We start from the raw sequence: 27,595 nt of genomic DNA, 5'->3' as shown, positions 1-27,595 counted from the left end.
TTCAAATAAAATATCCGGGAAGAAGGTAGAGAAAACCTTACAGGTACATTAAAAAAAAAAAAAAAAACATGCAGATGAGCAGCGAGCACATCACAATGTTAATAAAAGGCCTCATTTTAAAAATTTATTTAATTTGTCAGCATTTTACTTTTTAATGCTTTAACCCTTTAAGGGGTTTCTGGTAGGACCAGATAATGAGTGAATGAGTGAATGAGGGTGTGATTGGGTGTAGGCCTTGTTGTCTGACCCACACTCCAGAGCAGAAGGTGGCGGTAATGCTCCATAAGCTGGATACCAACCACCGGAAAACAAGAAGAAGAAGAATAATCGCTGAATCAGTACAGCAGAAGAAGAAAGTGGAGACACAACAACAACAACAACAATCTAATTTCCAGCCTACAGACGGAGTCAGGTCACACTATAATAGCGCTTTAAATTCCAGTGGAAAGTAAGAGCACAACACGGTGTCAGAAGACGGAGTTGCAGACACAGAGAATGTGGAACAGAATGCTAACCGAGCTAGCACCGGAGCAGTAGAAATAATATGTAGAGCAACAGAGCAAGAAAAGACTCCGTTACAAACCATCAAGACTGAACATGGAGTGCAAGAAGTTCCAGTGGATGGTGAAATGAAAATGAGTCTCCACCATAATACCAGTAAACAATTAGGTAAGTGTTTTCAGTGGAAAGTTAGAGAGCACAACATAATGAAGGGAAACTGGTTCAAATCCCACAGAGTCACAGAAATGAATGCTGTCCTTTGGACAAACCTCATAGTGGTTATTATTATATGGTTAAGTAATGAAACTTTGAAGTTCCAAATCATTTAACATAAATTATAGAGTAATTAATTGTTTCAGTGTGTATTTATTTAATATTTCTATTTCACATCCAAAAATGTTTTAAGTAAAATACATTTATTTATTTAATAAATTAATAATACATGATCATACGTATAAGTCATGAAATATATTTGTTACGGCAGAATTTACGGTTGACCTCATTTGAGACATGATTCATTGCTCTGGTTGAATGATAGAATCCAGGAGAAGCATTGATGATTTAATAAAAAATGATTTTATTCTAAACTAAATAAAAGAATACAAAGTGGAACAAAGTGAAACAAAATTAGCGTCCGTCCAGGCGGACGTCCAAAGGAAGTGCCGCGCCCCGCCCCGACAGTTTCAAAGCTTAAGCTTTTTATACAGATAAGAAAAGGTCCCAACAGTGAGAGACAAAAGGGAGGGAGTCAGATGCCCATAGTGGCAATGTTGGAGGATGATGAAGATGTTATGAGAAGGTTTGGCTCCAGTCTTTATCTGTCTTGATAAGTGTGTACGTCAGTGTATGTCCTTGGCAGAGACTGTGCTGCACTGAGAATAATACGATCTGTACTGTTTAATCATGATTCAGCTGTTCAAAAGTGTAAAGATTAATGGAGTCGTCATGTATTAAAACATGACAAATTGTACACATGAACATACATTTGAGGATATGATGATGAATATAAAATTTGCCATGACATTCCCCACTTTTGGTCGCCTCAACGACCAAATCAAGAAACAAAATTATTATATTCCACCTTTGCTGTCTGTCAGGGTTAACCATTAGCATCGTTATTGTCATACATTGGATATATTCTTCTTTTGTGAGGCACAGATATATCAAGAAAAATGTGGAAATAAACTTCTTCATCATTATTATTAATGGCATGAATCATCAAAAATCATCCTTTATTGCATCTAGATAAGCAAAAATCATCATTTGCATCAAGGACATCATTCGTCTTCATCGGCTGAGTTCAGTGGTAACTGGGGTAACCAATAGCATCATGAGTGAAGAACCTTGAGTATTTTCCTCAATCGTAGCAGAAGGGTTTATGACTGTATTCCTGCAGCTAGGTGTGAGCTTGTCCTCCCTCAACCTAGCTATGAGCATTTGGTGTGGCTTATAAACAAAGCTAGGCCCTTGTTCTAGAGAGTTTTCTTGTGTGTGTGTCTCAGTGGCCTTGTCGGTTCCCCCTTCATTGTTCGGTCAGCCTCCGTCTCAGCATCAGCTGGTGTCGGCAATCATCTTGGATCCATGTTGCCTGCTCCGCGACCTTCACTGCCGTGTGGGTCGTTCCGGTCGGCGTTGTAGATGATTGGTTGTTGTCTGAGGAAGGGTAGTCTCCACACACCTGGCAACCTCTCTTGGGATCGGAAGGTACCTGAACAGAAGAGGGGGAAAAACACCAAAACAAAACTCTTGGGATTGGCTGGTACCTGAACACATGCGCGATCCCACTACTGAGGCTTTAGCTGGTACCTGGTACCTGGTAGGCTTTAGCTGGTACCTGGACAGAAAAAAAAAGGGGGTGGGGGGGGAAAACACTCACCCAAAATAAAATAAAATAAAATAAAATAAAATAAAATAAAATAAAATAAAATAAAATAAAATAAAATAAAATAAAAGAAAATAAAAGAAAATAAAAAAAAATAAAATAGAATAGAATAGAATAGAATAGAATAGAATAAAAGTTTAGGGGTGTTAGGTTTAGTTAACTAACTAAATGAATAGTTAGTATGGCCAGGAAGGCAGAGACAGGTCAGAGGTCAGGATCTGAGAGCTTTTCAGATCCTAAAAGGTGCTGCTGCACAATCACACAATGGTTAGGTGTGGGTTAGTGAGCTTTTAGCCATGCTAGCTCTGTAGCCCATTCGCACGCGAGTGGGAAAATATGAGGCTGAAAGAAAAGCAGGAAGTATTAATTCGATTTTCTTTTCCTGGAGTAAGAAGAAGCATAGCTGGAGTTGCAGTGATTATCTGTGGTACATCTACTTACCTGGTGAGAAGCAATTTGAGAACCACTGTTTACAAGGACATGCAAGTCGGACGGAGAAGGACATGCAAGTCAGACGGAGAAGTGTGGAGTGTGATTACATGTCTTCTCAAGATGAATACATACAATTGGGAGACATGGAGATGTGAGAAAGCTAAATGAGTTTAACCAAATAAATAAATAATGTTATTTATTTATTTAAATTGTTTGTTTCATTTTTCGTTGCTATCTCTTATTTGTGAAGGAGAAATCTTATTCTATCCTTTATTTATTCTGAATAATGTTAAAACTCCACACCTATTCACATAGCCTAATTCTTTTATAGAGCTGAATTTGTCAGTTCATTTATTTCATTCATTTCCCTCATAATTATTATTTGAGATGTAATTTACTTAATTTTGAAGGTCAATTGGTGGCAAAAGTGTCTCCTATTCTGTGTCTGAACCAGAGTTCAGCGAGATTATTGGCCCTTTAAGGTTAGACAGAATTAAAGTTAAGTTGAGTCGAACAATCATATTGTCTTTTGCTCTCTGTATTTATCCCATTCGTAGGGGTGACGAGCCCCAGCACGGTTTGGAGAGCTTCCTTAAATGCTTGGAAGTTACTCAACTTTAAACTTATTTCAATCAATTATCAAGAATTTCAGGAGGACCCTTTTTTAAATCTCAGGCGACCCAGATTGGGCCACCAACCCAATGTTGAGAACACTTAATTTTTCCCTTAAAAGTGTCTAAACCCAGTGAAGGTGTTTTATGGTCTTGCACGCTAAGTGCTGGTGGAACAAGAAGAAAATAGTTGGAGGGTTTGGTGTATATTTTCCTATGATAAAATATAAATAAAAAATCAGAGGGACGTTGGCCCCTCCCTTCCCTTTTTTTACATAAGAATACATTTGGATTCTTAAAACCATATGATAAATATCATTGGAAAATCACTTATCTGATCATTTTGGATCTGTCTCCGTTTTCCTCTTTCTTGTGTCCGCCTGCCTTTGTGCCCTCCAACCTCCTCGACCTCCCTCTCCTCAGCCATAAAGGTCAAAGCCAGGGTCAACTGTACGCTCCTTTTGGAAATTTGAAGATCTGTCCCCACTTTCGCAGTTGGATTGGAAGTCGCTGTAGTCTCTGGAATAGATATTATGTTAGAACATCCACAATATGTCATATTGTCACGTGTCTATTTCAATCTATTTCCCCTTTGCTTCCCAGTTACAGTTATGGACAATACTTCCCTTTAATTCTCATCCTTCATCATAACAAGCAGTGACCAGGCATGGCGGCTGGAGGAAGGATCGGAGTCGAGAAGGCGGTGGCATTCTGTTAGGAAACACTCAGAAACAGAAAGAGAGGAAACCATTAAGACTTAACTGATTAATTTAAAATATCTCTTTTCTTTAGTTGGATCTGATTCGTCTCCTTACAGCGACCTGTATTTTGGAAAAAGCTACATAATAACAACAACTAAGACGAAGACGTAGACAAGTGCACACCACAACGAGTATACACATATAACAACAACAAACATGGACACTGAACATGTAAGGTCAGTCAAGGTCAAAGCCAGTCATTCCACTGAAAGTGGTATCATATATAAAAAAAACGTCGTTTGGTGTTTTTAAACACCCAGAAAAAACCTTTAAAACCTGGTAACTTTTTAGAAGGCCCAAGGCCTAAAACCTTAATTTTTAACAAGCAGCAGTGTTTTCTGAACACCCCACTACATAATTGGCAAAAACAGGGAGAAGATCTAGTGCATCAGAACCCAGGAGGAAAAGAAGGTGAAACAGAGGAACATGTGTAGTCAAGCAGCCATTCATCGGTCAATCACTCAATGACACGTCCACGGCACATTCGCACTCACAACGCTCTCAGGCATACGTAACGTGTCATCATTCAGTCATTCATGCACCGCACACGTTCATGCCTCAATTTTCACGTCCATTCATTCACAAGGTTTTGTTGCATAGTGTCTAAGTAAAATATAGGTCTCATCTAACCCACCAGTGGCGATAGCCAGTCCACCTCCTCTCTCGGGGTCAATGAGCTCTTATTGCCCCCTCATGCTTGGCAACCTTTTAGTGTTAATTAATTGCTTTTTACTGGTATCGTCTGATTACTAAGAGGTACGCTCCTTTTTACTTCCGCCTTGGCGGAGTCTTAGATTATCGCCCGTGGTACTGACAGTCTGCTCATCTGCTGATCAGGCAGGAATCGCACGGCCGTGTCTAACTCAACAAACTCAACAACTCTCGACCTCCGGCTTTGTAAAAGATAAAGCTGGGGAGAACTCTCAACCTCCGGCTAAAGCTCAACAACTAAAGCTGGGGAGAACTATGGGGGGGGATCTCTCAACCTCCGGCTAAAGCTCAACAACGACCTCCGGCTAAAGCTGGGGAGAACAACAACTCTCGACCTCCGGCTAACTGGGGAGAACAACTCTCTAACCTCCGGCTAACTGGGGAGAACAACAATAACAAACAACTCTCGACCTCCGGCTAACTGGGGAGAACTAACCTCCGGCTAACTGGGGAGAACTCTCGACCTCCGGCTAACTGGGGAGAACAACTCTCTAACCTCCGGCTAACTGGGGAGAACAACAATAACAAACACCAACGCAGACTGTCAGGACTTTATTGGGCACCTCTAAGATTGAACGGAGCACGCAACCTCTAATAACCCTCACTCTAAGGGAACGTAGAAATTTGTTCAGAACGGTCTTCGGTTACCAAGCATGTATCAAATCAGGTGGACCACTATCCCCCGAAGAGCGCTTTCCCTAGCAAGGTTTATCCTTTTTCTGCACATTAAACCAGGACTTCTTGTTTGAAAAGTAATTGCCTATGTACTCATAGCAACTAATGGGACATTTTTTCTCAGGAAAAATTTGGTACCCCCCCCCCTGCTGTCGAGTGGCTTTGGGCCGGCCAGACAGTCCGACGCGGTAAGGGGGAAGCGCGCAAAATGAAAACAATGAATGTTGAACTAGGCTGTCTGTCGCAAGCAGCTTTAAAAAGGGTAAGGTACAGATTGTTTACGAGGGTATCGGTCAAAAAAAATGTCAAAATTTAAACTTGTTGAGGCTGCAGTCCTCAATCTCTGTCTCAATTTTCCTGAAATTGAGTAAAAACAAAAGAGAAAAAGAAGAATCGTTCAGAAATAACAAAGGAGAAAAACGTGTGAGCTCAAAAAAAATCATGGCCAATAAAAATTAAAACTTCAGCTCCAAAAGCTGAGGCAACAGAGGGCTCTGTCTTCAGCGGATGTAACCATATCTTGCATTGTGGGGGCCCTCCCCTCAATCAAGAAAATAAATGAAAGAAAAGCCTTATCAGTAACACTATTTTCTTCCCCTTTGTTTGTTGTTTTCTCATAAAGGCCAAAGCAGTGTAAATAAATGAGCAACATAATGAATAAAAGCAAAGATAAATGATGGGCACACTTGATCTCATGTGGCAAACAGAAGGGTTCTGTGTGAAGTTCTGTGTTTCTCATAGTTATGAATGTGGGTGTGTGACTGTATGTCTGGTCTGTCTGCGTGTGAGAGAATAAATGAAAACAAAATAATCTAGTGCACAGTCAGAAGATAGAGGGGTTAGTATTGTGCGAAGGAGAAGCTTGTTGGCTATTTGCTAGTTGTCCCCCTCCATGCCAAAGTTCAAGGCTAAAGTGATTTAGCTCTACCACCAAAGGCTGTGGTGGACTTCTTGTTGCTTGGTATCCTTGTGGCTTTTGAAACAGTGTCTTTTTGGTGAAGATTTCCAGCAGACGTGTGACCAGTCTGCAGTTGCTGCCCATCATTCAGGCAGTAGTCGTGGCATTTAACTCGCAACTCATTGGTGGGGGAGTGTCCAACCACTCCGACGCCCACAGGTTCTCAGTCTTTGATGATGGGGCAGGATGTGTTAATCCAGCATTGGCATGCGGCCCATTCATAGACGATGAAGAGTTGACTTGGGACTGAGCGAGTTATTTCAGCATTGCTTTGCTGAATGGGAGTTGAGTCCTTGAGTCCTGAAAGGTCACACACCTTTGATTGTCCATTTCCTTCTGATGCTTGGTCCTTTGAATGATGTTGACATTCCATTAGCGTAAGAGTTGAAGGTGATTTCATTCTTTCATTGAAGATGTCGTTTCTTCAGGGGACAACCACAAAGCCAACAGAAACTAACAATTTAAATAATAAAAAATGATAATGATGGTAACAGTAATATTAAAATAAAATAAAATGAAATACTGTATTCATCTGTGTGTGTGTGTGTGTGTTGCCCATCAAACATGAAATCAAAATAAAATTTAAAATAAAAATAAAAATAGTGTCTGTGTGTAATGGCACTATTCTATCGGCAGGGGAGAAGTGAGAAATCACAATGTTGTGTCACAAGTGTGTAGTGCACTAAACTGGCCAGTGAGGGGCGCCACCTCTCTCTTGGGATGGGTGTGGCGTGTGCGTGCGCCCGTGCGCGTGCCTGTGTGTGTGCTCTCTCTCTCTCCCTTTCTCTCTCTGTACGTGTGTGTGGGTGTGTGTGTGTGGGTGTGTGGGTGTGTGTGTGTGTGTGTGTGTGTGTGTGTGTGTGTGTGTGTGTGTGTGTGTGTGTGTGTGTGTGTTCACACGTCAAAAAAAAAAAAAAGAAAAAACACAGCAGCGACGTGTGTGTGTGTTTGGCTCTCTGTATTTCTCTCCCTTTCTCAAAAGCTGACACTCGTCAAATGAAAGCATTAAAGCCAAGCCAAAGGGAGAAATCTGATTCCACGTTTAAACAAAATAAAAACAAAGATAAAAAAAAGTAAAACTCGCCTGAAAGCATGATCTGAGTTCACATCATACCAAGATTGTATATGCGTATGCATATATTATTTGTTTATTGGGTTGTTCATCTGTTTGATTCACAGAAACACAATTTAGGTTAGGTTCGGGGTTTTAATCTTTCGGTACAGAGGTGAACTCAGATCATGGCACCGCTGGGATGTTTTGGAAACTTTGGTTGCCCGTCTATCTATGGTCAGGACCTCACAGGCTGTGGGTGTCCGAACAAAACAAAGTAAATAATGACCAGCCGTATTTTATGCCTAAACAAAATATCCGAGCCCGAAGAAAACCAGAGAGAACCTACAGCATTAAAAAGCACAGAACCTCAACCATTTGAGCCTTTCTCATGGCAGTTCACTGCGTCAAAACACAGAACAGCTGAGGATCAAAATCAAAGCTCAAAGCTGAAAATCAATACAATGCTTGACTGGTTCCAAAAAAAAAAAAAAAAAAAAAAAAATCAACACAGAGCGAATATATATACATATATGTAAATGAAAATTTACATATATATATATATATATATATATTTATAAAGGCAGCTTTACCTTAGTCCGAATTGGTGTTTGAGGTTCAACCGATGGTTCGTGATCCAGTCTCTGTCCGAGGGGTGGACAGAAGATGGTCCTGTTCGTGATCGCCAATTGTTACGGCAGAATTTACGGTTGACCTCATTTGAGACATGATTCATTGCTCTGGTTGAATGATAGAATCCAGGAGAAGCATTGATGATTTAATAAAAAATGATTTTATTCTAAACTAAATAAAAGAATACAAAGTGGAACAAAGTGAAACAAAATTAGCGTCCGTCCAGGCGGACGTCCAAAGGAAGTGCCGCGCCCCGCCCCGACAGTTTCAAAGCTTAAGCTTTTATACAGATAAGAAAAGGTCCCAACAGTGAGAGACAAAAGGGAGGGAGTCAGATGCCCATAGTGGCAATGTTGGAGGATGATGAAGATGTTATGAGAAGGTTTGGCTCCAGTCTTTATCTGTCTTGATAAGTGTGTACGTCAGTGTATGTCCTTGGCAGAGACTGTGCTGCACTGAGAATAATACGATCTGTACTGTTTAATCATGATTCAGCTGTTCAAAAGTGTAAAGATTAATGGAGTCGTCATGTATTAAAACATGACAAATTGTACACATGAACATACATTTGAGGATATGATGATGAATATAAAATTTGCCATGACATATTAAACACAGGTTAAGATTTTCCTGTTAAAATTAAATGAGTAGAAACATTGTGAGTTTTCTTGTGTTTATCTTCAGATTCCCAATCTTTTCCAAATACAAATGAAATGGAAACATTTAAGATGTCTGCCTTCATGCACAAAATCCACCTGCACAGATTACAGCTCCAGCAACCATCAGTCACTGACTGTGTTTTCAGTGAGAAGAAGAATGTGGAGCAGCTGCTCCCAGAGCGTCTCCACATAAAGGAGGAACCAGAGATGCTCAGTGAAGGTCAGGAGGAAAACCAGCTTTGTGTGCAGCAGGAGACAAACAGTGCTGCTTGTCCTGTTAAATGTGAAGATGAAGAGGAGAAGCTTCAGGCCTCCCAGCTACACTGGAGACAACTAACAGAAATGAACATAAAGGAGGAACCTTCAACCTGGAGTTTGAATGAATTAATAAAAAGACAAACTGTGGGAATTCACAGCAAAGAACCAGAAGCAGCTCAGAACCCAGATCCAAACAGTTTAATACTACAAGGTCCTGATGGAACGGAAACAGAATCGTCTCAGACTGAGGGTAGTACTGAGGATGATGATGAGGATCATGATAATGAAGACATTTGGCAGAAACCTCTGTCAGAGACTGAATCTGAAGCTGAAACTGACTGTGATTCCACCATGAATAATAGAAAGACGTCTGACTCAAGTAAAAATGCTGAAATGGGATGTAAAGCTTCCAAAACACAGATTAGTTCATTTCAACAGATTTGTTCAAAGAAGAAGGTTCAGGTAAAAATGACATCTGAATGTGTGGGTGGTGAGAAAGCATCACTCACTGGAGAGAAACCATTTAAATGTGATGTTTGTAGTAAACGTTTTACCCGTAAGGATTCCTTTCAGTCACACATGAGAATCCACACAGGAGAGAAACCATTTAAATGTGATGTTTGTAGTATTTTTTTTATTCGAAGGGATTACCTTAAGTCACACATGAGAATCCACACAGGAGATAAACCATTCAAATGTGATGTTTGTAGTAAATGTTTTACTCGTAAGGATTCCCTGCAGTCACACATGGGGATCCATACTGGAGAGAAACTATTTAAATGTGATGTTTGTAGTAAATGTTTTACCCGTAAGAATTCCTTGCAGTCACACATGACAATCCACACAGGAGAGAAACTATTTAAATGTGATGTTTGTAGTAAATGTTTTACCCGTAAGGGTTCCTTGCAGTCACACATGATAACTCACATCGGTGGGAAACCATTTCGATGTGATGTTTGTTGTAAATTTTTTACCTATAAGCCCACCCTTAAGAAACACATGAGAATCCACGCATGTGAGAAACTATTTAAATGTGATGTTTGTAGTAAATGTTTTACCCGTAAGAATTCCTTGCAATCACACATGAGAATCCACACAGGAGAGAAACTATTTAAATGTGTTGTTTGTAGTAAATGTTTTACCCGTAAGGATTCCTTGCAGTCACACATGATAACTCACATAGGTGGGAAACCATTGAGATGTGATGTTTGTTGTAATTTTTTTACCTCTAAGCCCACCCTTAAGAAACACATGAGAATTCACACAGGTGAGAAACCATTTGAATGTGATGTTTGACTTGAAAACATTATATATGTATAAAAAAAAGTCTGAACTGAAGGTCCCCAAGACAGTCCTCACACAAAAGATTTTAAATTGTAATGTTTGTAGTAAATATTTTCTTATTAGTTGTACTTTGGTTTTTTTAGCTACATAAGTTTGAAGTGTAGTTAGAGTTTTTGGCAAATGTTTTAGAGTTGTTTTTTACAGTTTTTTTTTTTTTGTGTGTGTGTGTTTGTTTACATTCTATAATTAAACTGTAAACATTTTGTGTTACTTGTTTTACCTTTGAATATTAAAGCTCTATCTGTGTTACATTAAAAAAAACTGTCTCTTTATAGAATAATTAACACTTATGCACTTTATTTGTTGTTTTTTTTACAAATTGCACAAAGGCAGATATTTTTTGATTCTGCAGTTAATTTTTCAGGTAATTTTGTGTTTTTTTTTGAAGGCATTTTGTTTGTCATATTGTGTGTTTTATTGCAAATGTATGTGTTTTTGGAGCCCTTTTGTTTTTTGGGGTTTTATTTTTGTCATTTTGTATGTGGTTTTGAGTCATTATGTCATTTTTTGAATCCTTGTCTGTATTTTTGTTCAGTGTATTTTTTAAAGCCTTTTGTGCGTTTGCTTTGGATCTACATAGAATTAGACCAAGGGCAGTAAGTGATGAAATTCAAAAGTTAATATTTATAGTATTGTTTATTTTCAGCCCTTTACAATGAGTAAGGGGCTGAAAATCAATAGGGGCTGTGAGTCAAAAGCAAAATCTAACTGTAAAAGAATGAAATCAGCTGTGAAGTCTTACATTTAGGAAATGATTGACGTTAGAGAAGTAGTAAAGAACTTCCAGAGTCCTTTATTATCTCGTGTTCTCTGACATCATCAAAGCTTGTTCATGCATGATGTCTCATTTGTCAGATCTCTCTTATTTCTCTCTCCTTATAATGAAAAATCAGTGCAGTGCATAATAATAAGATTATAGTGTAGTGATGAGTAGTGCAGGTGAACATTTAAATTAAATAGTATACGTTTATGTACATGAACATTCACAGTGATTGTTCCAGGGTTGTTATGTTTAGTTCCAGGATTATTACACAGCAACAGGTCTGACACTTTTTGACTGTTTATCATTAATCAGAGTGACAGCCTGGGGGAAGAAACTGTTTTGGTGGGTTGTTTTGGCGCACATTGATCTGTAACTTCTGCCGGAGGGGAGGAGTTTGAATAGATTATGTGCAGGGTGTGAGGGTTCTGCATCCCTCATTGTGTCACCCGAGGAGGCCTTGTGCCAGGATGTTGGGTATCCTCGGCCCCAATGCAGTGTTACTGATGACCTTCTCAGCAGAGCGTATTACTCTGGTGGGCGCACTGGTCGCCTAGGCAACTCACTGGAGCACCTTATGTTTGCAACATTTGCCTCCCTGGAAGATGCTACTGGTGCACCCGCTGCTAGTGGGTTTAATGACGCAGCCCTGAAGGCTTTTGCTCTTTTGACAAGGGAGCTTGGACTGGTTATGTCTTACCTTGTTCAGGCTCGTAGGCAGGTTTGGCTTGCTCCGTCAGCCTTGTCTGAGGCGTATAGATTGCAATTCCGATGCCGGCCACACATCTCCAGCCGGGTCAAAATGACCCAGCAAAGGCTCTAGCACTGGACGAGGAGCTATCTGCCCTCCTGGCGAAGGGTGCAGTCGAGGCAGTAGATCCTCTGCTGCAACCCAGAGGCTACTATTCCACGTACTTCTCGTACCCCAAAAAAATGGCGCATTACGTCCCATTCTGAACGTGCGGGGGCTCAATTGTTACATGAAGGTTCTGGGGAGAGGTCCCTCCACTCACAGGTGGTGCACACTATTTGGTGCTTGTTTGGTCGGACGGAGGTGGATTTGTTTGCCGCAGTGGAGTCCACTCATTGCCCTCTGTGGTTCTCCCTCGAGGGGGTACCTGGTCCTCTGGGCTGGGATGTGTTGGCACATCCGTGGCCTCAGTCCCTCATGTATGTTTTTCCCCCTCTTCCTCTGATTTGGCCAACTCTTCAGAGGGTTCTCCAGGAGGGTCACCGTTTGTTGTTGGTGGCTCCGTACTGGCTGGGGCAGCTATGGTTCCCGTTGCTGCACAGTCTCTGCCGCGGCACACCATGACGGCTCCCAGCCAGGACATATCTGCTGCTACAATTGAGAGGTCGGATTTGGCACCCCACTCCCCACCGCCTTGAGCTGTGGTTCCGTTGGTCAGACCATCTTGAATGCCAAGGCGGTCTCTACTCGCCACCAATATGAGAATTGGTGGAAGCTGTTTTGACATTTGTGCTCTGCCCGCAAGGATCCAATCTCCTGTTCGATTCTCATCGTTCTGGAGTTCCTTCAGTTTCTCCTGGATGGTGGTCGGTCTCCCTCCACCCTAAAGGTGTATGTTGCACCTATATCATGCTCTCATGGTATGGTCAACAATTGTTGGCAATTGGCAGTCATAATTTGGTCTCTCTTTTTTTGCAGGGCGCTTGTCGGTTGTGTCCGCAGACGGCACCACGGGCTCCAGTGTGGGACTTGTCTTTAGTTCTCGAGTCCCTATGCAGCCCCCCTTTTGAGCCTTTGGGGCAGGTGGAGCTTAAGTGGCTTTCATGTAAGACTGCTTTTTTGTTGGCTATTGTTTCTGCCAGAAGGGTTGATGAGTTACAGGCCTTCTCTGTCAGTCCCTCATGTCTCAGATGGTGTCCGGATGGTTCTGGTGTCACTTTGTGGCCTAACAGTGTTTGTGCCCAAGGTGTTGTCCCAATCGGCCATTGCACTTGGCCCGGTTTCATCTCCCTCTGGGAGAGGGTGGAGACAGGTCGGCATTGTGTCCTGTGCCGACACTGCAGGCATACATTGAGGCTACAGATGGTATGCGCCGCACAGACCAGCTTTTTTTATGTTATGGTGGCCCTAAGATTGGATGTCCTCTTTCCAAACAGTGTCTGTCTCATTGGATTGTGGAGATCATTCGCAACACCTATCGGTCAGGAGGTCATGCTCCACCGTCAAAGCCCATTCTACCAGCAGCGTCTCCACTTCATGAGCGGTTTTGAGGGGGGTTCCTTTGGAGGATATCTGTGCTGCTGCATTGTGGGCTTCGAAATGCACATTCACCAGATACTACAACATCAATGTGGCCACTCCTTCTCCTCTTGGCCGAGTTCTGCTGCAAGGAACTCCTGGGTCGTCTCAGTGAGGTATGTACTAAGGATTCTTGGTGACATCGTTGATATTAATCATTCAGTGCTTTCAGCACCACCCTCTGACAGTCAGTAGGGATGAAATAGAACAAGAGTATGTAACTATGGTTCTATGAATCCCGGATGACCGCCAGAGTTTGTCACTCAGAATCCTTGTGTTTCCGCGAGAAAATTCTGTAGAAACAGAGTCACGGGTGATGCGGGGATATATTACTTCCGGGGCATCATCCCGGGTCACAGGTGTGACTTTGTTTGTATAACTACTCGAACTGTGTACATGCGCGAAGGGAACATTCAGTGCTTTCAGCACCGCCCTCTGGTGGTCATCCGGGATTCATAGAACTGTAGTTATATACGTAAATCCAAAGCTCAGAAGGTACTCGTGAATTAAACCTAATGGGGCTATAAGATCTAGAATTGACTTGTGGTTGGCTGCTCCAGAATTGGTTAACCATGTCTCAGATGTCACTATCTCCAATGCACCATTAACCTACCACTGCCTGTTGTACCTTAACTTAAAACCAGATGTAAGTACTAACAAAAAGAATGTGTATTGGAAATTTAATGCAGACTTGCTGAAAAAACAGGAATATTGCAACACAATAAGGACTTAATTTCAGAAATCAGATATGATGTAACTTTTGGTAACTACCATATGGGAATTTTTTCAGAGAGGTTTCAATACGTTTTGGAAAGGAAAGAAGCAAGACTCTGAGGGAACATCCAAAATGAATGAATTAAGCTCTCGAAGAGCCAGAGGAGTTTTTGTTTGATCGAGAGCCAAATGGATCAAAGAAGGTGAACATAACACAGCATATTTTTGTGGCCTTGAAAAGATGAGACAGGAGAGGATTGACTCATGATTAATGATGTTGAATGCATGGATCCCATAGTCATTGCTGAGGAAGTTTATCAATTATATAAGGATCTTTATTCATCGACCTCTGATAAAGACTCATCTCTCCTGGACAGTATAAAACACAACATTCCTACCATCAGCCTGGATTTTAAGGAAATGTGTGATGTAGACATTGATATGTTTGAGTTAGATACTGCAGTTAAACAGCTCTCCCTAAGGAAATCCCCTGTTCAGGATGGCCTCTCATCAGACTTTTACAAACACTTCTTGGAGGATATAAAATACCTTTTTTTTCCTTTGCCATACAAGAATGTATCAAAGCTAAATCTCTTATGAACACCATGAAACAAGGACTTATTTCACTGATCCCCAAAAGTGGTAATGATAAAAAAGTACTTGAACAATTTAAGACCGATAACCTTACGCAATGTGGATTATAAACATTTTGCTTATGTTGTTGCTAACAGACTTAAAACAAGGTATTTCACAAATTATCAGTGAATCACAATCTGGTTTTTTCAGAGGTCGCTCTATCATAACATTAGGATGGTGCTAGATTTATTAGATTATCGGGACAAAACTGAGGATGATGGTTTTATTCTTTTTTTGGACTTTTGTAAGGCATTTGACTGGGTTGATACATTGCATCAATTTAGTTTTGGAGATGCCTTTTGTGAAATTATCAAAATATTATACAGTGATATCAATAGTTCTGTGTTGCTCCCTTTTGGTACCTGTAAACGATTTGATGTTAAAAGAGCTATTTGACAAGGATGCCCTGCATCCCCTTTACTTAATGGTTGTAGAAATTCTTAGCATTATGTTCAAAAACTGTGAAGAGGTCAAAATATTAGATGTTTTAGGCAACCCATTAGCTATAATTCAGCTTGCAGATGATACCATCCTTTTCCTTAAAAATTAGACACAAATACCTATAGCTCTGCAAGTAGTCAGTTATTTTTCCAAAGCCTCTGGACTTCACTTAAATATTGATAAATGTGAATTAATGGCAATTCATGACCACCCTCAAATACCCCTGTATGATATACCTGTTAAAGACCAAGTGAAATACTTGGGGATTACCATCTCAAAAAACTCAGAAGTCTGATTAAAAAGTAATTTCATAATACAATTAAAAAGAGTAAATCTATATTAAATACATGGTTACAGAGAGATCTCTCCATATTTGGTAGGTTATTGCTCTCTAAAATGGAAGGTCTCAAGAATCATTTACCCTGCATATTCTCTGGACATTCCACAAACTGTTATTAAACAAATCAATCAAAACAACTTCAATTTCATCTGGAAAAATAGACGTCATTATATAAGGAAGAATGACATTGTCAAGTCTTTAGAGGAAGGTGGTCTTAATGCTATCGACTGTGATCCGATAAATGGCGTTTTAAAACTAAGATGGTTACAAAACTTTATGACTCATATGAATACTTTATGGTTTAATCTTTCTGCTAAAATATTCTCCAATGTAGGCGGCATTCAATTGCTTTTACACTGTGATTTTGAACTGTCCAAACTACCCATAATAATATCAAAATTCCATGAACAAGTCCTACAATACTGGAAATTAATATATAAACATAGTTTCATACCCCATAACGCGCCAATATGGAACAATCGGTATATCCTTATTACAATAAAAGTCATTTTACTTTAAAGACTGGGATGATATGGTCAGTTTTGCATTCAATGGATAAGAGAGCGAATTTACTTAATTTTGATGATTTCAAGCGTAAATACAATATTGCTTGTACAATCCAACAATTTTCTGATGTTATTAATGCAATACCACAAGCTATTATTTGCACTCTGAAAGGTTCTCTAATATACCTGCACCTTGTTCCTCATGCGCCTTCCTTACTGGTCCAGGACTGTCCCTTTGTGGACAAGAAATGTAACAACAAGTTTCTCAGAACAGTGCCAACCAATGCATACTTCTCCTTATCTTTTAGAAAACGAAATTTAGTACAAAGATTCACCAGTCAAAACGTTAAGAAATATTAGATGCCATTATCTTAAATTTCCTACTCCACCTAAAGCTAAAGAAGTTCATTTTAAAAATATGAACAATATTTATCCCTGTAAAGATTTTTTACACTCAAAATTTAATATTGGTGAAAATGACTGTGTTTTTTTTGACATTATGAAATAAAAGGGCCATTGTGGAAATAGATATTTAAGAATAATAAAACGTATTTCATAATTTAACAATTTAATGGCCATATTATATATTTGTCTGTTAAATATCAAAATAGTATTTATTTAAAAAGATTGTTTGTATTTATTTAATTATGACTCTTTTGGGCTTCCATAGTAAGCTTCATTTGTTAATTAAAAAAAAAAAAAAAAAAAAGGTGATTGGGCCTTGTTGTCTGACCCACACTCCAGAGCAGAAGGTGGCGGTAATGCTCCATAAGCCATGGATGCCAACCGCCGGAAAACAAGAAGAAGAAGAAGAAAAAGAACCGCTGAGTTTGAGCAGCAGAAGAAGAAAAAGCGGAAAGTACAATGAAGTATCTCTTTAAATCTTATTAATTTCCAGCCTACAGACGGAGTCAGGTCACACTATAATAGCGCTTTAAATTCCAGTGGAAAGTAAGAGAGCACAACACGGTGTCAGAAGACGGAGTTGCAGACAGAGAATATGGAATAGAATGCTATCCGAGCTAGCAGAGGAGCTAGCACCGGATCAGTAGAAATAATATGCAGAGCAAGAAAAGACTCCGTTACAAACCATCAAGACTGAACATGGAGTGCAAGAAGTTCCAGTGGAAGGTGAAATGAAAATGAGTCTCCACCGTAATACCAGTAAACAATTAGGTAAGTGTTTTCACTGGAAAGTTAGAGAGCACAACATAATGAAGGGAAACTGGTTCAAATCCCACAGAGTCACAGAAATGAATGCTGTCCTTTGGACAAACCTCATAGTGGTTATTATTATATGGTTAAGTAATGAAACTTTTCAGTTCCAAATCCATCCATCCATCCACCCATTTCCATACCCGCTTATTCCCGTTTAACAGGGTCGCGGGGGTCTGCCGGTGCCAATCTCCGGCTCTCATAGGGCGCTTGGCGGGGGTACACCCTGGACAGGGCGCCAGTCCATCACAGGGCCAGTTCCAAATCATATAACATAAATTATAGTAATTAATTGTTTCAGTGTGTATATACTTTTTCTATTTAGCATCCAATTTTTTATTTTTTTAAGTAAAATACGTTTATTTATTTAAAAAAAAAAAAAAAAAATATATATATATATATATATATATATATATATATATATATATATATATATATATATATATAATGCATCTATCTAATAAATCAAAGATTGTCTGCCTGTGTGTGGCCCGAATATCCCCCTGAGGGGGTATCTGTTTGACCTGAAACTTTTTTCACAGCCTGCCCGAGGGTGTGCATCTGTTATTTTGGACTTATTTGGTGATTTCAAAACATTTATTTTCATTTTAGTTTGACCGCTGACCCGGACAGACGGGACCCGGAAGCAGCGACTGTGCTCAAAGCGAAACATGCACATTTCTTAGTCAACACACATTTTTTTGTCAACATGGCATTATAAATGCTGACATTTTCATCACGTGCTATAAAACCTAATGTGCACATTGTATATACATGCTGAACACACACAGAGCCGTTTAGAGAGAGAGTTGCAACAACAGAAGAGTGCCCGGAAGTTTCAAATAGTTCCCGGAAGTTGTTGATGGCCAATTGCCGATCATTTCACAAACTATCTGGTTCTTCAGACAGAGGACACATTTCAACTTGAAGTGAGGAGTGGTTGCACGCGTGCCACTGGGCACATTTGGCGAATGTTTCCATTTGTATAGGGGTGGGACTTATATACATGAATGTATATGAATGACCACCTGCAGTAGACTATAGTAAGACTAGTAATTTTTTTTTTGCATTTCAGAAGAATCATACATAAACAGATATCTATCAGCTTTAAGTTCCTACATGAATTCATACTTCCGACGGGCACTGTACTAGTGATCATAAATATAAAAGAAGTCACAAAATATATTAAACACAGGCTGAACAACAGTTAAGATTTTCCTGTTAAAATCAAATGAGTGGAAATATTGTGAGTTTTCTTGTAATGTTGTGTTTTGTGTCTACCTTCAGATTCCCAATCTTTTCCAAATACAAATGAAATGGAAACATTTAAGATGGCTGCCTTCATGCCCACAATCCACCTGCACAGATTACAGCTCCAGCAACCATCAGTCACTGACTGTGTTTTCAGTGAGAAGAAGAATGTGGAGCAGCTGCTCCCAGAGCATCTCCACATAAAGGAGGAACCAGAGATGCTCAGTGAAGGTCAGGAGAAAAACCAGCTTTGTGTGCAGCAGGAGACAAACAGTGCTGCTTGTCCTGTTAAATGTGAAGATGAAGAGGAGAAGCTTCAGGCCTCCCAGCTACACTGGAGACAACTAACAGAAATGAACATAAAGGAGGAACCTTCAACCTGGAGTTTGAATGAATTAATAAAAAGACAAACTGTGGGAATTCACAGCAAAGAACCAGAAGCAGCTCAGAACCCAGATCCAAGCAGTTTAATACTACAAGGTCCTGATGGAACGGAAACAAACTCGTCTCAGACTGAATATAGTAGCAAGGATGATGACAATGATAATGAAGAATGTTGGCAGAAACCTCTGTCAGAGACTGAAACTGAAGCTGACTGTGACTCCACCATAAAAAAGAGAAAGACGTCTGACTCATGTAAAAATGCTGAAATGGGATGTAAAGCTTCCAAAATACAGTTTAGTTTATTTCGACAGATTTGTTCAAAGAAGAAGGTTCAGGTAAAAATGACATCTGAATGTGTGGGTGGTGAGAAAGCATCACTCACTGGAGAGAAACCATTTAAATGTGATATTTGTAATAAATGTTTTAGTCAAAAGGTTTACCTTAAGTCACACATGAGAATCCACACAGGAGAAAAACCATTTAAATGTGATGTTTGTAGTAAATGTTTTATTCTAAAGTCTGACCTTAAGAAACACATAAGAGTCCATTCAGGAGAGAAACCATTTAAATGTGATGTTTGTAGTAAACAATTAACTCAAAAGTATTACCTGCAGTCACACATGAGAATGCACACTGGAGAGAAACCATTTAAATGTGATGTCTGTAGTAATTGTTTCACTCGAAAGCATCACCTTCAGTCACACATGAGAATTCACACTGGAGAGAAATCGTTTAAATGTGTTGTGTGTAGTAAATGCTTTATTAAAAAGTGTAACCTTAAGTTGCACATGAGAATCCACACAGGAGAGAAACCATTTAAATGTGATGTTTGTAGTCAATTTTTTCATCAAAAGGGCAACCTTAAGTCACACATGAGAGTTCACATAGGAGAGAAACCGTTGAAATGTGATGTTTGACATGGAAATGTTAGGAACAAAAGTCTAAACTGAAGGTCCACAAGAGAGTACACACATACTGTTGGTAAATACTTTCAAAAGTTGTGTGTAGTAAATATTTTCTCATTATATTCATTGTTTTTTTAGCTACACTCGTGCAGTGCCAGTAGAAAGTATGTCTTGCTATTGAACAGTTGGAGGTTAAGTAGCTTTTCATGACTGGTTTATATGGGAGCAGAATAAAAGTCAATTCCTCTTTAAACTGACCTTGTAAATACTTAATTCCTAATGAAAATGTAATTCTGAATTAAACACGCAGACAGCGCCCCGGGCCACCGCAGTGCCTCCGGCCGTACACTGTCATATTTTGGCAGACATTTTTGAGTTGGTCAGCTTGTTTTTACAGTTGATTTATTTTGTGTAATTGTTTATCTTCTATAAGTATAACTGTAAACATTGTTACTTGTTTTACATTTGAATGTTAAAGCCTCATCTGTGTTACATTAAAAAATATCTCTTTATTGAGTAATTTACACTTCTGCAGTTTATTTATTTTGGGATTTTTTTTTTCCAGATTGCATAAAAGCAGATATTTCTTGAATTTGTGTTGAATTTTTCATCGTGAATATTGGTTAGTGAACTAATTATTAACTAGTAGACATCTTGGGATCTATTTGAAAGCAGGGAACAAACTCCACATGGGTCCAGTTGTCTACTGCTCACACTTTGACTCATTATTATTATACAAGTGTTGTACCTCACCAATCTGTGGGAAAATGTGTCTTCCTAAGTAAGAAGGAATACGATCTAACCCAGAGATGAGCTGCTTTTATCACAGCGTGGCCACAAAACTGATTGTATCTCATCTGAGGCTCACATGATCAATCATGTTAGCATTAGAATAATAACCAATCTGAGCATTAACACAAGAAACGGCTTTTTTTGTAGGCATTTTTGTTAGTCATATTGTGTTTTTATTGTAATTTTATATGTTTATCAGAATCGGAAAAACTTCATTCGCACAATTAGCACAGTTTCATCCCATTCAAGAACATCAGAATACATTTTAATGCTAGGCACAGTAAAACAGGGCACAAGGAATTTAACAAGGCAGTTGGTGCGAGAAACAAAAGCAACCCAGAAACACAATAGCGATAGACATAAAGGGTGAGGTATAGATAAAGGATGAACAATAATAACAATCTCCTTCCATAGGAGAGATTTTGAAACAGTTTGTGGATGGGGTCGGTCACAGTCTTTCCTGCACTCCTTAGAGTCCTGGAGGTGTACAGGTCCTGGAAGGAGGGCAGATTGCAGCCGATGACCTCCGCAGAGTGGATGACACACTGCAGTCAGGCCTTTTCCTTGGCTGTAGCTGCAGCTTACTAGGTAATGATGGAGGAGCAAAGGATGAACTGGATGATGGAGCTGTGGAAAATGAATAAAAAGACAATAACATATAGCATGGGGGGGTCGCCACAAGGGCAGCAACCCATGTTTAGATTCTGAGAGTCAGTAGAAAAGTCTATGTAAAATAATGAACTCAGCTGTGAAGTATTACATTTAGGAAATTAATTGACTTCAGAGAAGTAGTGAAGAACTTCCTAAGTCTTTTGTTATCTCATTTTCTCTCACATCGTCAACGCTCTTTCATTATTCTTCACCTCTCTCTCTCTCCCTCCCTCCCTCCCTGTAATGAAAAATCAGTGCAGGAAACAGAGATCTTGTGTGTCAATGTGTAGAGTCAGTGTTACTATGATATTTTAGGGTCTTTTGTCGTTCGATTTTCTTTGGATTAAATTCAATATTCAAGTTAACACTATTAAAATAGTAAAAAGGTTGAACAAATGTGCTTTCATATTATTATAGTGATTTTTACATCATTAAATAAGTACTAAATAATGCAATAACTGTACTTTAACATGTTGTTGTGTCATCAAACTCAGAGCACACATAGATAAACTCTTCTTCATTACATGACAACAATTAGTTTCAATAAATGTGCTTTCATAAAATGTTAGTGATTTTTGTTACCCTGCAGCCTATAATAGTGACTTTATTGATAAGTATAAAGAAAACCCTGCAATTATATGAAATCAAGTCATAATACTGCAACGACGAGATGACATTACTTATGAACTGTTAAAGGTTACATTGTGATAACATACTGGCAGTGCTTAATGACTTTCATAACACATTTTGTTATATTGGTTTAATGAGGTTGTTCAAATTGTGTTGTATTGATGAGACATGAGACAGTTGGTGAAGCACATGGTTTAGGTCACATGATTTCAGCATTTCATCTAATGTTAAAAAACGAAAATACATTTTAGTATAAATGACAAATAACTTACCCATGACATGAAATATAAAACAGCTAAATATCTTCTGTTACTGTGAGTGTGATTGAGATGTCATTTTTAACAAGCGTACTGTGTATGTTCTCTTAAAAAAAGAGCTCACCTATGTGTGCTGTGAGTTAAAAAAAAAAAAAAAAAAAACTACAACATGTCATAGTACAGTTATTGCATATTTTAGTGCTCATTTAATGATTAAAAAATCACTAAAATTATATGAAAGCAATTTTGTTGGAACTAAGTGTTGTAGTATAACCAGGGGAGTTAGTCTATGTGTGCTGTGAGTTTGATGACACTACCACTCTCCTGTGTGAAGTTATTGGTTTTTATTTTTGTATCTTTTTTTCCGGTGTTGCAATTTGCAGACGGTCCCTGCGCATCCCAGCCACAGTCGAGACCAAGACCAGAGGACGGCTCGTTTTGAGGAAAATCAGGTTGTAGCTTCCAACGAGGTATTTGTTTTGTAAAATCAATGTTCCGTTGATGAGTTGTTGCCGAATCTGTTCATATCTTTCTAAGTTAGTGAATGTTATTACTATTTAGCCTATAATAGCGCCATAAAGCTCCAGTAGAAAGTAAAAAGAGCACAACACGGTTGCAGACACACAGAGAGGCTGGAGCGTAATGCTAACCGAGGAGCTAGCAGAGGAGCTAACCGAGGAGCTAGCAGAGGAGCTAGCACCGCCGAGACGGATAGAAAAGTAAAAAGAGAAGAAAAAAAGGGAGGAAATGGAGCAGTTCAAAGCACCGTCATCACAGTCTCTCACCGCTGACAACTGGTGCAGCTGGGAACAAAGCTTTCGGCGGTATATAGCGGCCTCAGGGGAGAACGATGAAAAAGGAAAGATTGACATTTTACTCCACGCCATCGGCGAGGATGCACTGGACGTGTTCAACACACTGACGGTTAGAGATGAGCTGACAATGGAGGATGTTCTTCAAGCCTTTAAAGATCACTGCAGTCCACAGAGAAATGTTGTCTTTAAACGAAATCAACATTGTTCCCACCAGAGGACAGCAGGAACATCATTAAACACATCCTCTCCGTTACAAGCCATCAAGACTGAACATGGAGTGCAAGAAGTTCCAGTGGAAAGTGAAATGAAAATGATCCTTCCTGGTAAGAGTCTCCACCATAACACCAGTAGACAATTCTGTTCCCAATCCCAATTTTTTTTTTGCATTTCAGAAGAATCATACATAAACAGATATCTATCAGCTTTAAGTTCCTACATGAATTCATACTTCCGACGGGCACTGTACTAGTGATCATAAATATAAAAGAAGTCACAAAATATATTAAACACAGGCTGAACAACAGTTAAGATTTTCCTGTTAAAATCAAATGAGTGGAAATATTGTGAGTTTTCTTGTAATGTTGTGTTTTGTGTCTACCTTCAGATTCCCAATCTTTTCCAAATACAAATGAAATGGAAACATTTAAGATGGCTGCCTTCATGCCCACAATCCACCTGCACAGATTACAGCTCCAGCAACCATCAGTCACTGACTGTGTTTTCAGTGAGAAGAAGAATGTGGAGCAGCTGCTCCCAGAGCGTCTCCACATAAAGGAGGAACCAGAGATGCTCAGTGAAGGTCAGGAGGAAAACCAGCTTTGTGTGCAGCAGGAGACAAACAGTGCTGCTTGTCCTGTTAAATGTGAAGATGAAGAGGAGAAGCTTCAGGCCTCCCAGCTACACTGGAGACAACTAACAGAAATGAACATAAAGGAGGAACCTTCAACCTGGAGTTTGAATGAATTCATGAAAAGACAAACTGTGGGAATTCACAGCAAAGAACCAGAAGCAGCTCAGAACCCAGATCCAAGCAGTTTAATACTACAAGGTCCTGATGGAACGGAAACAGAATCGTCTCAGACTGAGGGTAGTAGCGAGGAGGATGATGATGATCATGATGATGAGGAAGACAGTTGGCAGAAACCTCTGTCAGAGATTGAATCTGAAACTGAAGCTGACTGTGACTCCACCATGAAAAAGAGAAAGACGTCTGACTCAAGTAAAAATGCTGAAATGGGATGTAAAGCTTCCAAAACACAGATTAGTTCATTTCAACAGATTTGTTCAAAGAAGAAGGTTCAGGTAAAAATGACATCTGAATGTGTGGGTGGAGAGAAACCATTTAAATGTGATGTTTGTAGTAAATGTTTTATTCGAAAGTATCACTTGCAGTCACACATGAGAATCCACTCAGGAGAGAAATCATTTAAATGCGATGTTTGTTGTAAATGTTTTACCCATAAGCTCACCCTTAAGAATCACATGAGAATCCACACAGGAGAGAAACCATTTAAATGTGACGTTTGTGGTAAATGTTTTATTCAAAAGCCTCACCTTGAGTCACACAGGAGAATCCACACAGGAGAGAAACTATTTAAATGTGATCTTTGTTGTAAATGTTTTACCCGTAAGGATTCCTTGCAGTCACACATGAGAATTCACACACGTGAGAAACCATTTAAATGTGATGTTTGTTGTAAGTCTTTTCCCTATAAGCTCACCCTTAAGAAACACATGAGAATCCACACAGGTGAGAAACCGTTCAAATGTGATATTTGTAGTAAATGTTTTATTCAAAAGCCTCATCTAAAGTCACACATGAGAATCCACACAGGAGAGAAACTATTTAAATGTGATGTTTGTAGTAAATGTTTTACCCGTAAGGATTCTTTGCAGTTACACATGATAATTCACACAGGTGATAAACCATTTAAATGTGATGTTTGTAGTAAATGTTTTACCCGTAAGGATTCTTTGCAGTCACACGTGATAATTCACACAGGTGAGAAACCATTTAAATGCGATGTTTGTTGTAAATGTTTTACCTATAGGCTCACCCTTAAGTCACACAGGAGAATCCACACAGGAGAGAATCTATTGAAATGTGATGTTTGTAGTAAATGTTTTTCTCGTAAGGATTCCTTGCAGTCACACATGAAAATCCACACAGGAGAGAAACTATTTAAATGTGACGTTTGTCGTAAATGTTTTACCCGTAAGGATTTTTTGCAGTCACACATGAGAATTCACACAGGTGAGAAACCATTTAAATGTGACGTTTGTAGTAAATGTTTTACCCATAAGCTCACCCTTAAGAAACACATGAGAATCCACACAGGAGAGAAACCATTTGAATGTGATGTTTGACCTGAAAATGTTATGGAAAAAAAAGTCTGAACTGAAGGTCCACAGAGTCAACACATAAAATATTTTCAAATGTAATGTGTGTAGTAAATATTTTTTTTTTTAGCTACATACGTTTAGGTATAGTTGAACTTTGAAGTGTGGTTAGAGTTTTGTAAGTTAGTTCTTCCGGAGTTAACACAACAGATTTTGGCAGAAGTTTTATAGTTTGTTTTACAGTTTGTTTATTTTGTAAGTATGTAAGTAAAATTTATTTATATAGTGCTTTTCACAGACCAGGGTCACAAAGTGCTTCACATTTTACAGTTTAAAACAACAATAATAACAGAGTACATATGCCAGTACAGTGCAGTGTGGGTAGAATGCAAGAAATAAAAGGGTACATACTGTACAAAGTCTACATTGGGCAGATACAAAAGTGTGGCTAGAAAGCCTCCCTAAAAAAATACGTCTTTAGTTGATTGTTGAAATCATCCACGGAGTCTTGAATATTAAAACCTCATCTGTGTTACATTAAAAATGTTGTCTCTTTATAGAATAATAAGTAGTTTTGCAGTTGTTTTTTTTACAGATTGCACAAAATCAGATATTTCTTGATTCTGCAGTTAATTTTTCATAGTGAATATTGGTTAGTGAACTAATTATTAACATCTTGGGATCTAATTGAAAGCAGCGAGCAAACTCATCATGGGTCCAGTGGTCTACATGCTCACACTGTAATCGCTCATTATTATTACTATACAAGTGTTTGACCTAACCAACCTGTGGGAAAATGTGTCTTCCCTAGTGAGAAGGAATATGATCTAACCCAGAAATGAGCAGCTCTTATCACAGCGCAGCCACTAAACTGATTTTATCTCATGTGAGGGTGACATGGTCAACATTCATATCAGCATTAGAATAATGACCAATGTCAGCATTAACACAAGAAACTGTGTGTGTTTTTGGAGTCCTTTTGTGTATTTTCATGTAGTTTTGTGTATATTTTGAAGGCATATAGTGCTTTTTTGTCATGTGTTTTTGGGGACTTTTTGTGTAATCTTTGCTCATTTTGTGTATTTTTGCTGTCATGTTATTTTTAGTCTGTGTGTTTTTAATGTCATTTTTGGAATCCTTTGGTGTATTTTCATGTATTTTTTGTAAGGAATTTTGTTAGTCATATTGTGTGTTTTATTGTAAATGTTTGTGTTTATAGAGCCCTATTGTTTTTTTTTTTTTTGTATATTTTGTGTGTAATTTTGTGTATTTTTTCTGTTATTTTGTATGTGGTTTTGAGTCATGTGTCTTTTTATTGTCATTTTTTGAATCCTTGTCTGTATTTTTGTAATTTTGTGTATTTTTTTTGTATTTTTGTGTATTTTTTTGTAATTTTGTGTATTTTTTTTTTTTGTGTATTTTTGTTTCGTGCTTTTTTTTTTTTTTTTCAAGCACTTAGTGCATTTGTTTTGGATCTACACAGAATTACACCATGGGCAGTAAGTGATAAATTCAAACGTTAATATTTATAGTATTGTTTATTTCCAGCCCTTTACAATAAGATTCTGTGAGTCAATAGTAGTAAAGAAGGAGAAGTAGTAAAGAACTTCCCAAAGTCCTTTGTTATTTCATTTTCTCTCACATCATCAACGCTCTTTCATTATTCTTCACTTGTCAGACCACTCTTATTTCTCTCTCCTTGTAATGAAAAATCAGTGCAGGAAGATGTGTGTCAATGTGTAGAGTCAGTGTTACTATGATATTTTAGGGTCTTTTGGCGTTCGATTTTCTTTGGATTAAATTCAATATTCAAGTTAACACTTAAAATACTAAAAAAAAGTTAAAATACCAGTAAAAGCTAAGTGCTTCAATAACAACATTTCATTGGTAATAAATACAGGGACGAGAGATATTTATTTTATTTCTGTATTCTTCAGTGTTAGTCTATTCTAGGCTCTGACACTCTGAACTCTGTTGCTTCAGCTGCATGCTGGTCTCCATCAGACACACTTCACACACTCTTTACATAACCCCAAGGTCATGATGCAGTCAGCTGGACTGGATCAAGGTGATAAAATCAGCCAAAACTCGTTTGCTCCAGCCTGCCACATTGTACGCACCCCTTCCCAGAGCCCAAAGACTCACACAAATCTCTGCAGACACTCACTGTTACTTGTGGTTCTCACCTGCGTGGAAGCTGTTGGCAGGAGCTG

General features: G+C 38.9%; 1 protein-coding gene across 1 annotated transcript; it reads left to right on the top strand.

Annotated features, from left to right (window-relative positions):
* Nucleotides 1-9,499: 9,499 nt before the first annotated feature.
* LOC114472807 (gastrula zinc finger protein XlCGF8.2DB-like) lies at nucleotides 9,500-25,444 on the top strand. The gene is made up of 3 exons (XM_028462060.1): nucleotides 9,500-9,743; nucleotides 9,912-10,399; nucleotides 25,213-25,444. Exons 1-3 carry the CDS (start codon nucleotides 9,526-9,528, stop codon nucleotides 25,407-25,409), a joined length of 903 nt encoding a protein of 300 aa, XP_028317861.1. The 5' UTR covers nucleotides 9,500-9,525; the 3' UTR covers nucleotides 25,410-25,444.
* Nucleotides 25,445-27,595: the final 2,151 nt, after the last annotated feature.

This window comes from Gouania willdenowi, chromosome 12, assembly GCF_900634775.1.
Source record: "Gouania willdenowi chromosome 12, fGouWil2.1, whole genome shotgun sequence".
NCBI lineage: Eukaryota > Metazoa > Chordata > Actinopteri > Blenniiformes > Gobiesocidae > Gouania > Gouania willdenowi.
The sequence above is the reverse complement of the archived record's forward strand: the minus strand, read 5'-3'. Positions and strand labels throughout refer to the sequence as shown.

What these genes read in the sequence shown, in the direction of transcription:
- LOC114472807 (XM_028462060.1), top strand. Translation starts at nt 9,526, where the DNA reads ATGGGATGTAAAGCTTCCAAAACACAGATTAGTTCATTTCAACAGATT. An exon ending in ACAGGAGAGAAACCATTTAA is followed by an intron (nt 9,744 to 9,911) that starts ATGTGATGTTTG and finishes GAAACTATTTAA; the next exon opens with ATGTGATGTTTGTAGTAAAT. An exon ending in ACACATGAGAATTCACACAG is followed by an intron (nt 10,400 to 25,212) that starts GTGAGAAACCAT and finishes AAATCCACACAG; the next exon opens with GAGAGAAACTATTTAAATGT.